This window comes from Silurus meridionalis, chromosome 9 (genome assembly GCF_014805685.1).
Source record: "Silurus meridionalis isolate SWU-2019-XX chromosome 9, ASM1480568v1, whole genome shotgun sequence".
NCBI lineage: Eukaryota > Metazoa > Chordata > Actinopteri > Siluriformes > Siluridae > Silurus > Silurus meridionalis.
Genome location: NC_060892.1, coordinates 7,286,490 through 7,300,510, shown reverse-complemented (window position 1 = coordinate 7,300,510; position 14,021 = coordinate 7,286,490). Strand labels below are relative to the sequence as shown.

The following is a 14,021-nucleotide window of genomic DNA, read 5'->3' as shown; positions in this document are numbered from 1 at the left end:
TACACTCCGTTAACTCAGTTGGAAAGCTTTTGCTCACGTCTAATGTTTACCGAGAGTTTTAAAGATGCAAAATGATGAATTAGTGTCCCTCCAAGCGCAAATAAACCTAGAATGACCTTGGCATTTCACTCCAAAAACCTATACCTCCTTCTGTATGGGCTTGAGTTTCAGTCTAACTCCCTGTAGCAAGAAAATAGAAAGCTAGAATAGCAAGTGTTATATAAAGGAAAAAAATATTAAATCAAGGGAAGCCATAAGGAATGAAGAAAAGAGAATATATTTAAAAGGAAACACAAGGCATGGGAATGAATTGTAAAGGAATAGGAAGAAAAGATTATAGAGGAATTGATATGGAAGATTGGACAGAATAAGACAGAAAAAAAGAAAGCAGAGCAGCGTAAAAGGAAAAATCACAGCATGCCGATTAACCCGAGGCCTCTGGTCTGACTGCATGGACATGTGGGTTAAAGCCGTGAATCTGCATGCAACCCTCACCTTTTAAACTCACAGCCTGCTACAGCTACACACATGCTAACGTTATTTAATTACCCAACCTTCGCTCTGTCTGTGTGTCTGATTTAGGCTTCGTCTATGTTACGAGCATCCATTGCAGCACAGTAAGTACAAAGTTACAAGTAAATCCACCCGCTGCACCCTGTTATATTTGTTATTACCCTATGTTATTTGAAATAAACACAATTATATGATTATTGAGTTTATATCTACAAACATCGGACTAATTTTAAGTTCGAAATAGTCCAGTCTGATCGTTATTCTCATTTATTGCTAGAAATCCGTAAACTGGTCGAAATACAGTTACATTAAATTGATACCATCTAATTTCTCATTATATTGTTTTTATACATCCATATTGTTATTTTCAACTTTTTATGCTTTTTTTTTTGTTTGCTTCAGTGCTGTTAATGAATGACTACAATGTTTTGCAGGGCATTAAGTTTGTATTGCTGTCTGTAAGTGCTGTAATTGTGTGATTTGTTTTGTCTCTTGTTCTTGTTCATCATCAGGAGGAGTAAAGATGTCCCACTGCTGCCCTCACTAGACTATAACAAGCTAAAGAGGGACCTGATCAGCGGATCAGACAGACTAAAATCTCTACTGCTGCAGGCCCTGCGCTGGGTATACACACACATACACACACACACACTATATATATACTGTATATATATTTACAGTGGTGTGAAGTGTTTGCCCCTTCCTCATTTAAATTTTTTTTGCATGTTTGTTAAAGTAAGGGAAACACTTTTTCACACCACACTATATATGTATATATACATACACACACACACACACCGTAATTTCCGGACTATTAAGACCACCCAAATATAAGCCACACCCACTAAATTTGACAAAGATTTTTATTTTGAACATAAATAAGCCGCACCTGTCTATAAGCCGCACTGAAACTAATAAACTTTACACAGGCTTTAACGAAAAACAGTGTCTGTTACACGGCTTGTATCTAAACAGTAGCCTACCAAGAAAGTCATTGTTCACTGTCTTCCTCCTTCCTTTCACAACTATTTCTCTCGAGAGTTTATCTTTTGGCATCGTTGTGCGTTTAAAAATCACCATAGGTGAAGCTTCTCTCCCGATGCCGTGCAGCTCAGAACACAGGTGAAGTGCGTTTTTTCATGCCTGGTTGTTTTCAGCGTGACGAATGATTCGCATTTCCTGTAGACAGTCCAAGTGAGCGGCAGGTCAAACGTCAGAGGACCCTCATCCATATTTATGATGTGGTGCGGCCCGATTTAGTGGGAGCGCGATTTAATGTAAAGAGTTTCATTGGTTCACCTGAACCCGTTTGTCTTTTTGGTTTACAGAGGTTGACTCGCTCAGTGCAGGGTGAGCAGAGAGACACTGTTCTACAAGCCTACATCAGTAACGACCTGTTAAACTTCTACTCCACTAAACAGGTAAGAGAACAAACACTTCTTGAAACACTGATTGTAAATATAGCTTCCTGTATGTATGTATGTATTTGTACGTATGTATTATGCATAGAACTCCTGATTGGTTAGAAAGTTTTGATTGTATTTTTATGACGTAGTTGTGACATGAGCTCTGGCTGGCATTCAGATCACAGGTTTCTATTAAAAGGTTACCATGAGTCAGTAGTAAAGGTTCAGAAAACATGAACAAAAAAGTACTACAGGGAAGCTGGTGAACAAATGACATTTTCTATCTGCTATGACAAACGTTATAGTTACTACAATGTAATTGAGGACAGGAATGAACTTGTTTCAAGGATGCCTTAAAAAAAATGAAATATAAATGTAGTTCTTAATGGTAAAAAAAAATTATTTTGGCAAATTGCTGATGAATTAGGGGAATAAAAACCTTGGAGATGTGCTATATTACAGTATTTTACTATACAGTAGATACATAATACATTTTAGAATTGAATTACTCTTATTATAAACAGATGTTTAGTTAAACTTAGTAGTGTATATAAACGATGTTTCATGTAACAATTGTGAGATCAGGGTCACAGAAGATCATTTTGTTCTCCTTTGTAGAAATCTGTGGTTCATCTCCTCAAATCGAAGAATGAGACTGTGAGGCAGTACACAGTTCGCCTGATTAACACCTTCGCCTCCTTGTCTGAGGGTGAGTACGAGGGATGAGAAATGGGGTGTAAGAAAATATCGATACACGCCAGTATTACGATATTTTAGGGCAGATACTGTATCGAATGTCGAAAATGCAATATCGCTAAAAAAAATACATACACATCCGCTAGCTAGATAGCATTCTTCTTATTTCTGAATTTAAATTAACTAGCATAAGGGCATGCCACTGATGTTAGCATTAATATCCACCTGTTTCCTATGCCCACTTTGGGTGGAACTTCGGGTATGACATAAGCAATCATTTGCCATACACAATTGGTTAATTAAATTAATTATAATTAAATTAATTAATTTATCCATTTATTATTTTAACATATGCATGTGATTAGAGGGCGAAGGATTGATCGGTGCACTGATTGGAGAGGCTTGTGTTGTTCAATAAATGTTCTATTTAAGCAATGTCCGGTATCACATGTTATTAATTAACTGTTAGATTTTATGACATGAAGGGGATTGTCAGGAATCCACCTGCCACGCCTCCTTCAGAGGCTGCCTTTGCCTCTGCGCGCTCCCAAGCGTGCAGCGCAAATCACGCACAGCTGAAGCGCATTATCCACTAATTCCCTGCCTCCATATAAACCGCTCACTCACCCACACTCCCTGTCCGTTATTGTACGTTCATGCGTGGTCGTGTAGGTTCATGCTGGTGTGTGTTCGCGTTTGTGCTTCTCCCGCTACATGCCTTCTTCGCCCAGACTCCTCGCTCACTCCACGGCCGCGTTTGGTTTCCCCAGCACACCTCAGACCACCGACGCTTCCCCGTCGCTTCCCCCCCGTGCCGTGCTTCCTCCTTAACGCACCGTGGATGTTATCTTTGAACTGCCGTTTGCCGGATTATCCCGATCTGCACGGGTATTTTGTGTTGGCTCTGCCTTTTGCTGAATAAAGTTTATGTTTGCCGTTACTCCGGCTTCCGCCTCCGTCTATTTAAATTTTTTGTAATACTCATAGTATTAGGCTAGTAGTAGAAACATTATCTGCTAACTAGTGTTTTACATCTAAAAGCTACAATCTGGTGGAGGCAAGAAAATAAAGAGAAAGAAATACTAGAATTTTTTCTATAAAGGTAAAGAAGTGGTCAGGAAAGAAATACAAGACAGACATGTCATGCACTCTCGCAAGTGCAGTCCACTCTAACGTTAGCTTTGTGTATGTAGCACCATTCTTTAACCCACAAATGAAGCTTCGTCTAGTTATAAGAAATATCCCAATATATTGCATTGCTTACAGTATTGCAACATATGGTGATACGTATCGCCCAGATTCTTTCCGAAATATCATCCAGGTCAATTGCGGCATTCGTTGCTTTCCAGCAGTAAAGTCATAATCAAGCTGGAAAATCTAATCAAGCTAATAATTTAGGTTATTGATTTAGCTACAACTGTTGGTTTATGCTGCAGTCAATGTTAATTTGAAGTCAGACAGAGAATAATATATAGTTCATGTGAAATCCTCTGCCCAATATGCTATCACCTGCTGCTTGTCTGAAGAAAGTTTCTTAACTTTTCATCCCAACAGGTCGTATGTATCTGTCTCAGTGTCCTCTCTGCTGAAACTTTTAGTTGAATGTTTGCAGTCAGAGGAGAAGGATTCATTGACCAAAGAGAAAGTGTTGGGGACACTGAATATACTCAGCCACAGGTAGCGCATCATCTGCATCAGCATACAAATACATTTGCATTTACTCCTCCTGTGAAATGTCCTCGTGAGACAGAATCCAATTTATTCTCCATGACTGACTCCATAGTGTCTTTGTACATAAAATATAAAAATATACTCAAACAATGTGAGATCCTGTTCTCACTTACATTACAGCAGCTATAAACACACCTCGCCACTGCTTTTTTTAGGGTCCCTATGAGAAGATAATGCAACATGATGTCAAAAGAATAATATGTTCATATTTTATGAGCATTAAATGCAACTGTAAATGGATAAAACACTTGCTTTGTAGTTTAATGAATAATATAGAGTTATGAATAGAGTTGTGCCAGCGCATAAACACAATCACATTGTAATGTAATAATTCACCTGTGTGTGTGTGTGTGTGTGTGTGTGTGTGTGTGTGTGTGTGTGTGTGTGTGTGTGTGTGTGAGTAGACGAGTCCATCAGTCAGCTTTGATCAGATTGGGTCTAATAGCGTGGTTGGTTGATGAGCTGCAGGACCCGGATTCTTTATCTGATTGCACAATGGAGTACGCTGTAACTCTATTGATGTCCCTCTCTCTGCGCACTCAGGGTAAATTCTCCCATCTGCATTACACCATTTGCACTATGACATTTAGCAGGGTTTTTGCCGGTGTCAAAAAAAAAAGGCTAAAACAAAAAAAACTATTTTAACCCTAAAAAGTCTTAAATTCACATTCTAAACAGCTCTTAGTCTCCCGATGTCCATGTAACCTCTAATACTCATTGAAATGCTCGCGCAGCACTTCAAAACGTTTAGTTTGTTAGTTTAGTTACTTTTTTTTTGCCAGTCCAAAGAAATTTTTTTGAATTACGACTACAAATGAGACCAACAAGCAACAGCCAGTCAGCCTTCTGTTATATGAGCGAATCTCTCTTGGATTGTACCACAGAGAAAAAAACTAATTTTTTTTCTTGTGCAAGTTAAGTGATACCTGGATTAAAAAAAATACTAATAATTTAGGGTTATAGATATAGGTCTTAAATGTAATTTATACTGCCCTTTTTTAAAATGTCTTTAATTTGACTTGGTGAAACCTGCAGAAACCCTAGAACATGTGCATTTCACATTCCTGTTGTCACTACCGTAAAGATTGATGATCGATTTAAGGAAAAGCATAATAAAGTGTGTTAATAAGGTGTTCAGCTTTAGTGCCCTCTATGTAAAAGTTCACTATAGAGATGAAGTTTAGAGCTTCATGAAGTTTAAGATGAAGAGAGGAAGTTTAGAGCTTTATGAAGAGCTTCCTCTCTAGCTGGTTCTGGAGATGGAGTAGGTGTCAGGTGCTTAGTTTAGATGTTGTGAGTGTTCCATTATTGGATGAAGCTGATTAAGTGAAGCTGAACCACACCTGTACGAATAAGTATCACCACAGCATAAGAGAATCGCTGGCATTTCCTTTCATTCGTCACCCATCTTTATGCAAATACAGGTTATTTAGATACATATTTTGTTGGTGAATTAAAAACCAAGTATGTGAAATACTTTCCAGGAAAGCGAAAATGCACCGAAAAATCCAAACATGTGCTGAAGGTACTGAAAGACCTGTTGGGACACGAAAGCCGTGAGGTACGTTATCATGGACCTGTTTTTTTTGTGTGCTTTATATCTAACTACTTGCTCACACCCATTATAAAATACAAATGTTTTGCATGACATTACATCGCAGTTCCAATACACACTTTTAGATTTAAACAGTGAACCTTTCTGATATTTAAAAAAAAACTTAATAGCCAATCTCTGGTTTGTATTTTTTTGTTTGTATCTGTTAAGAACACATTAACGAGTAAGTACAATATCATATTTTCATACTCAATTTTTTACATGTAAACATATTTTCAGGAAACTCTACCTGCCTCACATATGCGTTTTCCCTAAACAATCATCTTTATAACTGTCTCTGTGGTATCTGATCAAGGATAAGCCATATCATTTCTATCCACCTGTTTCCTAAACCCCCATTACGCTTTGCATAAACTATGGGTGGAACCTTCGGTACGACGTAAACAATCATTCGCTTCAGTGTCGCTATTTATTCATTCATTCATTCAGAGCAAGATGTGGAATTACATGCTGACATGACAACTTAAGAAGGACAACATCAGCATACCCATCCTTTCCTGAATAGAGGAACTGGAGCACAGTTTTAAAATAAGTGGGCGTGCATAACATATGTAACATTTTTAGCTTCTTTGTCATTTAATTAATTGTGACGGTAAGGCAATGAGTAATGTGAAAAGCTCAGAGGTTTACCAATACCTTCACGGTAATAGAGTCAGTCGTGTGATATTCAAGGATGTGGGAAAATGATTTTGTGTACCTAAATGCTGATATAGAGCCGAATCAAAGCCTGAATGTGTCACACCATAAAATGTCAACATCAGGTGTTAAACAGACTGCAATACTGTGGAGGGTCAGTGAATTAAGTAAAATTAAAAAAAAAAAAAAAAAAAAGATGAGGAGGAACCACTTAAAATCAAGTGCGTTTAACGACTATGTACTAACATTTAAATGAATCGGTTGATAAAATGCACTGTGCGTTGTGCAAACAGGTTTTTACATTATAATTATATTTACATGTATGTAATTACGTCTACGTGTAACCAAGTGTTTTGTCATTGTACCTAACATGGTAATTGTAAGTATGTTTTTTTTTTTTTTTTTTTTTAACATGAGCACATAGTCCTTAAACACTATTATTAAGAATTTATTATGAAGTGGGCTTGATGATCAAGATTGTATTATATCAAGAATGCAGTCAGGCAAGGCAAAACAGGCATGTCTTGCACTCTTCCAAGTGCAGTCTGCTTTAACTTTAGCTTTGTGTATATAGCGTTGTGTTTTTAAGCCACAAATGAAGCTGTCTTTATAAGTTATAAGTGCATACACGAACAACACATCATGTTCCTTAGCTTGTAATGCCATTGTAACATTTTCCTGCCTCAAATACAAACCTCAGATAAACAAAACATATTGCCGTAAGCACCATTCAGTCATTGCTGCTGCTACTTCCTGCAGAAGTTATGCCTGTAATGGTTTTTATAGCAGTGGCCCCAGGGTACAGGTGGATACATTATAATGTATTTTATGCTCTATTTTTAAATTGCATTGTACATTAAAGCAACATATAAAGCCAATATCACAGTCACAATCATGTTTTCCTGAATATCACCTCTGCTTTTATACAACAGTTCTATAATTAACTGACATTTCAGGCGCATTATATAGTCACAGAATTGTTGCGAAAAAATTACTAGAGCTGGAATTTTATCTAGCAAACAGTGGAATGTACAAGTGTTTCTATAAGATATCAGAATGTTTAAAACCAAGCTTGTCCAATCAGATCAGTGGACTGGAACGTAGTTGTATAAATGCCCATTTGAAAGCCATTGGAGCTTTGATCAGTCCTTGATCCAGCGTCTGTTGTTTAATGTAAATCTCCGTAAGTCGTCTGTAATAAGATGAGATTTGAGATATTTGCAAGTGTCAATATTTTACAATAAATTCTAGTGGTTTGTGTTCTTGGAATTGAAATCCTGTATAAGCACATTTGTTCATTAGAAGCTTCTCTCCGCCATCAAAAGTGACTGACTATGAATACATGTACAGCATTTGGCAGACGTCCCTTTTCACGACAACTTGCATTTATCTAATAGAACCGAGCAGATGTGGGGTTGAGGGACTTGTTCAGGGGCCCAGGAGCTTGGTTTGACTGGGATCTGAACTCACGCCATTTGTAGCTAAACACTAAGCCACCACCTCCCTATAAACACTATATGGCCAGAGTTTTTTGGACCTTCTGTGGACTTTTGCCATAAGGCAGGACATGAACAATAGTCTAGAGTATAGTTTGAAAGTCAGAATTGTGGGATATATACTCTCAATTGCGAGAAAAAAAAGTCAGAATTGTGAGAAAAAAATTCAGACTTTATAACTCGTAATTGCGATTTCATATCTCGTAATTCTGACTTTTTTCTCGCAATTAAGAGTTTATAACTCACAATTCTGCCTTTTTTCTGCCGTTTATATAATAATTAAAAAAGTAATTGCAATTCTGTGAATTGTGAGATAAAAAGTCGCAATTACTTTTTTAATTATTATTATTCATTGACGGAAATGTGTGGTGTGGAGTTCCATTTGAACTCAAGTGACCTGTACAGAGCCCTGACCCTAACTACATTTAGAACACACAATGTGAGAGGATTTAGTGCTGCTGCAACCAAAGACATTAGAGCTGATGTTGGTGTGAAGGTTTTATTATTATTATTATTATTATTATTATTATTATTATTAGCCTGTGAGCGCTGCTTCGGTAACTCAAGGTTTAAAACCAAGGACTTCTAATTAGAAGGTTGTGAGTTCAGAGCCTATCACTATATAGCTGCTTTTGCTGGGCCCTTGATCAAGGCTCTCAACTGCTCAGTTATATAAATGAGCCAAAATGTGATGGCAATTGTCTGCCAAATGCAGAGTTGTCATAAAAATTCCATCCAAAATCCACTAATAGGAGGCAAACTCACAGGAGGATGGCAAAAAGAGTATTGGAGATGGACAAATGTAAATGACAAAACATTGCAATGGAAAAATATTTATCAGGATCATTATTTTCTGCACAAGCTAGTTTTAACCATTTTCTTAATGCAAATAAATGGTAAGATATTAAAACAATACCATACAGTATATATATTTTCATTTTATAAATTAAACTGAAAATTGCTCTAAGAAATAGATCTAAATCAAATCAAAAGCGCTTTTCAGTGCTCAGTGCTTTTATAAGCATAAGTAAGTCAGCACTGTGTGTGTGTGTGTGTGTGTGTGTGTGTGTGTGTGTGTGTGTGTGTGTGTGTGTGTGTGTGTGTGTGTGTTAATGGTGTACACTGGCTGGGTGAACAGTGAGAGGGTCTGACATTTACTACTGCCATGCAAAAATATTGCATAATTGCAGCAGAAAATTTGACTTTCCTCATTGTTGACTTTTCCCACTCCCTTTTTAAATATAGATGCTTTTCAGGTTGGTTCTAATGCAGTGTGACGTTTACACTTGTGCTTGAATGGCACAAGTGTAAATTGGACCTCTCTAGTAAACCAGAAAAGTAAAAAAGAAAAATATGTGCACTTAGTAATACATTGAAAAAAAAAACCCAGCTGTTTAATGATGTAATATATCTACTATACAATATAGTTTAGTTATCAATTAAGTAACAAAGTTCAAAAGTGATTTTAGGTGTGTTTGTGTGTGCATTACAAAGTTCTCTGTAAATATAAAAAAATTTAAAAATAACACAATTTTCTAAATAGTTGTACAGTTTGTACCATTAGACCTCCCTAAATCAACTGTTTGGTTCATTCTTAAAAAGAATCACATCATTCAGCTCAGGACCATCAAAACATCTAAAACACTGTCAGATTATTAATATTTTTACGGATTTAGCAAAGGAAAACAGTTGACCAGATCATGAACACTTTTAAGGACATAGGCGTAACTGTGTCAAAAACATCACCACAGAACATACAGTTTAGCACACAATATAAACGACTGGTAAGCCTCAAATCCATAAATATATTCATTTTATGGACGGATAAGGCAAAGGTCAACATTTCCCAGAATGAAGGAACAGTGAGTTTATGGAAAAGGGCAGGATCTGTTAATGATCTGAAGCATACCACCCTATTAAATAGTGTAGGAATGCGTGATGGCCAATGAAACTTTTTCATTTGTATTTATTAATGGTGTGACTGCAGGAAAAAGCAGCAAGACGAATTTTGTGTTTTCAGTGTGGAAGGTTTTTATAAAAAAAATATAAAAAAATAAAAATTCGGACTGAGGTTCATAGTGCTTCTAAACAATGAGTTGACACAGAAGCGATACACTTTTTAAATGTTTCCCAATGTCATCAGTTTGAGTGTGTTTTTGTGTGTGTATGTGCACAGATCCGGTACTTTGTAAATGGAGCTCTGTACAGCATTCTGAGTGTCCCGACATTACGACAAGAAGCGAAAGAAATGGTAAGTGTTCTACATTAGAACAGCACCATTAAAACTTAAAAGCATGCATGCACGCACGCACACACACACACACACACACACACACACACACACACACACACACCCCTAGCCTCCATATACTGTACTTAGAACAGGGTAAAAGACTACTGCAAAGCTGTGTTTCTTCTTATTTTTTTTCTTTCTTGTTCTTTTTACTACTATTGATATTACATGCAGCATACAGCTTTTAATAGTGAAACTAAGAGCACAATCTGAATTACAACCTTCCATTTGAGCACCTCAATGGGAACCAATGGGATTATCTGAGTACTTTCTCTCGTGGAATATATGAACACGTTTTGCCTATGAGTGAGTCACAACATCATTCAATAATAAAATACTGAAAAGAAAAAACAGTTTATATCAGATTTTATTGGAAGTCATAGCTCAGTGTTGGACTTCTGATCGGAGGGTTGAGAGTTCAGATCCTAAACTGCCACTACTGGCTCTTAATCAAGGCCCTTAACCCTGAGCCACTTGGGTTATAAATGAGAGAATTGTAAATCGCTCTGTATAAGTAAATGTAATAAAAATCATTCTGAGGATGCATGCGGAAGCGGGTTATTCTTAGAGAAGTTCAGTGTTTATTATTCATCAGAAATGCAGAATGTATGCGGAACAAACGCCCCATTTGATTTCCTTAGGAAGGTACAGCAGAACTCGAAAGTTGTAAAATAAACACAGATGGAGAAGGACGAGTATATTACTCAGCAAACAACTGCAAAGTCTGTGTTTTAGATTTACCAAGCAATATATTATGTTGATTGCTCTAAAGCAAATACTCCAGAATTCATTTAGAAGTGGAAAGGTGCTGCTGTGGGTTGCTGCTGATGCTGTGAACTGCCATGTTGATTTAATGCCATGTGCTGAATCTTTTTCCAATTGAGCAGCCCTTTAGCGAGTCTCATCATTTATTTCTTAATAACAGGTCAGAAATGATCAGGTACAAGGTTTCATACTGGCAATTCTCTCTGTTATTTTAATGGATAATATTTGCTTCTATTAATTTATAATATTTGTTATGATGGATAATATTTTCTGTGTTTCTGAATGTTGAACAAATACAAAATGTAGCAGAAGGATTAATTCGCTAACGCTGCTTCTTGCTGACTGGTTCATACTCACAGTTTGGAGAGTTAGTTTTTTATAATTTAAGAATTTTTTTATAAGCTTGAAATATAAAAATGTGGAGCTTCATATTCACTTCCAATTTCCACGGAAGATATGCAAACAAAGTTATAAAGCAGGTTTTCTTTCATGTCATATTCAGAGTTTGGAGGAAATCCTGCGCTGTTACATGAAAGAGGACAATCCCGAACTGAACAGACAGATGGAGTTCATCATCAAACAGCTCAACTCAGGTACAAGCAGCTCTTAATACATATGAATACACTACAGTACCTACATACTACACTATAAATACTTGACAATGGATCTCTTTAAGTGTTTAAAGGCTCTGGCATGGAGAAGCTGGTGTTGGATCTGCGATGATCGCAAATGTTGAGCTATTTTATGAGTTGCTCAGTAGCCCCTATTTCTATAACCACAAATGAGTGTAAAAGACTGTAGAAAGGACATTACTCATAATCTTACATTCCAGTGCTCATGTTAGTTCTTATTCTCCAGTGTTCTGTATTGCTTAAAGAATATAATCACACTCTTGATGTCACCCAAATGAGTCGTTTTCCTCTTAAGGTTTCTTCCTCATGTCATCTAAGTGAGTTTTTTCTTGCCACAGTCACCATGGCTGCTCTTCAGGGATAAATACACACCATTCACCTTAATTCTTAAATTCTGTAAAGCTGCTTTGAAACAATGTCTGTTGTGAAAAGCGCTCTAGAAATAAACTTGACTTGACTTGACTACAGGGACAAAAGTTTGTGGACACCCGACCATAAGATTCGTAGTTGCTGTTTAAACATCCCAGTCCACATCAGTCATTTAAAACACACACACCTGCTTCTAACCTTTCTACTTGCTTTGTTCAGAGGACACACCCAAAGATGAGTTGGAGTCAGAGGATGAAGAAGAGGATGAAGAAAATGACGTGAGTGTTAAATGGTCTTTAGATGCACTATTTACGCAAGTTTTGTGGAAGCCCATCCATAAGGTTGGTGTGTGCTTTTTAAACATCCCGTTACACTTTTAGACACCAATTGCTGTTATTATAACTCTATTATCCACTCTTCTGGGAAGATGTTCCACTAGATTTTAGAGTGTTCTTCTGGAGATTTGTGCTCATTCAGCCACAAGGGTGTTAGTAAAGTCAGGTACTGATGTAGGTGAGGTGAGGAGGCCAGGAGTGCAGACAGCGTTCCAATTCATTCCGAAGGTTTTCAATAGGGTTGAGTTGCGAACTGTGTAGCAGGCCACTCAACCCATGTAAACCAACTCTTCATAGAGCTTTGTGCAGAGAAGCACATGCTGGAACAGGTTTGGGTCCCCCAGTTCAAATGAAGGGAAAATTTAATGCTACTACATCCATATTTGAATAAAATGAAAACGATAAGACTTTTAAATCACATGAGCCAATATTTTATTCACAATAGAACATAGAGAACATAAATGTTTAAACTGAGAAATGTTACACTTTTTTGCACAAAATGAGCTCATTTTAAATTTGATGCCTGCTACATGGCACAGGGACAGCAAAGGGACAGCAAAGGACTGAAAAAGCCAGAGATTTAGAAACTATTCAGCTGGAAGAACATCTAGCAACAAATCAAGTTAATTGACATCAGGTCTGTAACATGATTAGCTATAAAAAGGATGTCTTAGAGAGGCAGAGTCTCTCCAATCTGTGAACGAGTGCGTGAAAAGATTGTGGAATACTTTTAAAAACAACGTTCCTCAATGTCGAATTGCAAAGGCTTTGCAAATCTCATCTACAGCAGCAACCTTTTTTTGCGTCCCGGACCGGTTTAATGTCAGACAATATTTTTACGGACCGGCCATTAAGGTGTGTCGGATAAATACAACAAAATAAAAAGATACGACTCGGCTCATTTAAAGTGGTCTGTTTCAAAGTGGAAGTGTTCTATGGTCAGACGAGTCCAAATTTGATATTCTTGTTGGAAATCATAGACGCTGTGTCCTCCAGTCTAAAGAGGAGGGAGATCTTCCAGCATCTTATCAGTGTTCAGTTCAAAAGCCAGCATTTCTGATGGTATGGGGGTGCATAAGTGCATACGGTATGGGTAGCTTGCACGTTTTGGAAGGCACTATGAATGCTGAAAGGTATATAAAGGTTTTAGAGCATCATATGCTCCCCTCCAGACAACGTCTATTTACATTTATATTTACATTTGCGGCATTTAGCAGACGCGCTTATCCAGAGCGACGTACAAAAGTGCTTTGAGTCTCTAGCAATAAATAAATCTACACTGGAACACAAGATTACAAACTTCATATAAATATAACTCTTGAATTCTACAAAGCAAACTTGGAAAGTGCTAGTTTAAATGTTTTAGGAAGAGAAACACTTTCAGGAAGAGAAACACTATTTCAGGCAAAGCCTTGTGTATTTTAGCAGGACAATGCAAAACCACATACTGCAGCTATTATAACAGCATGACTTCGTAGTAGAAGAGTCCAGGAGCTGAATTGGCCTGACTGCAGTCCAGATCTTTCACTTATAG

The 14,021-nt window shown here is 37.2% G+C and overlaps 1 protein-coding gene across 1 annotated transcript in view; it reads left to right on the top strand.

Annotated features, from left to right (window-relative positions):
* Positions 1 to 14,021, top strand: part of LOC124391406 (lisH domain-containing protein ARMC9) — a 39,487-nt gene that overhangs the window by 9,403 nt on the left and 16,063 nt on the right. The window contains exons 10-19 of the mRNA XM_046857963.1: positions 583 to 617; positions 1,026 to 1,137; positions 1,842 to 1,934; positions 2,538 to 2,632; positions 4,170 to 4,292; positions 4,751 to 4,890; positions 5,831 to 5,907; positions 10,270 to 10,344; positions 11,654 to 11,744; positions 12,372 to 12,430. Of these exons, the coding sequence (XP_046713919.1) occupies positions 583 to 617; positions 1,026 to 1,137; positions 1,842 to 1,934; positions 2,538 to 2,632; positions 4,170 to 4,292; positions 4,751 to 4,890; positions 5,831 to 5,907; positions 10,270 to 10,344; positions 11,654 to 11,744; positions 12,372 to 12,430 (900 nt within the window). The remainder of the gene's footprint in view (positions 1 to 582; positions 618 to 1,025; positions 1,138 to 1,841; positions 1,935 to 2,537; positions 2,633 to 4,169; positions 4,293 to 4,750; positions 4,891 to 5,830; positions 5,908 to 10,269; positions 10,345 to 11,653; positions 11,745 to 12,371; positions 12,431 to 14,021) is intronic.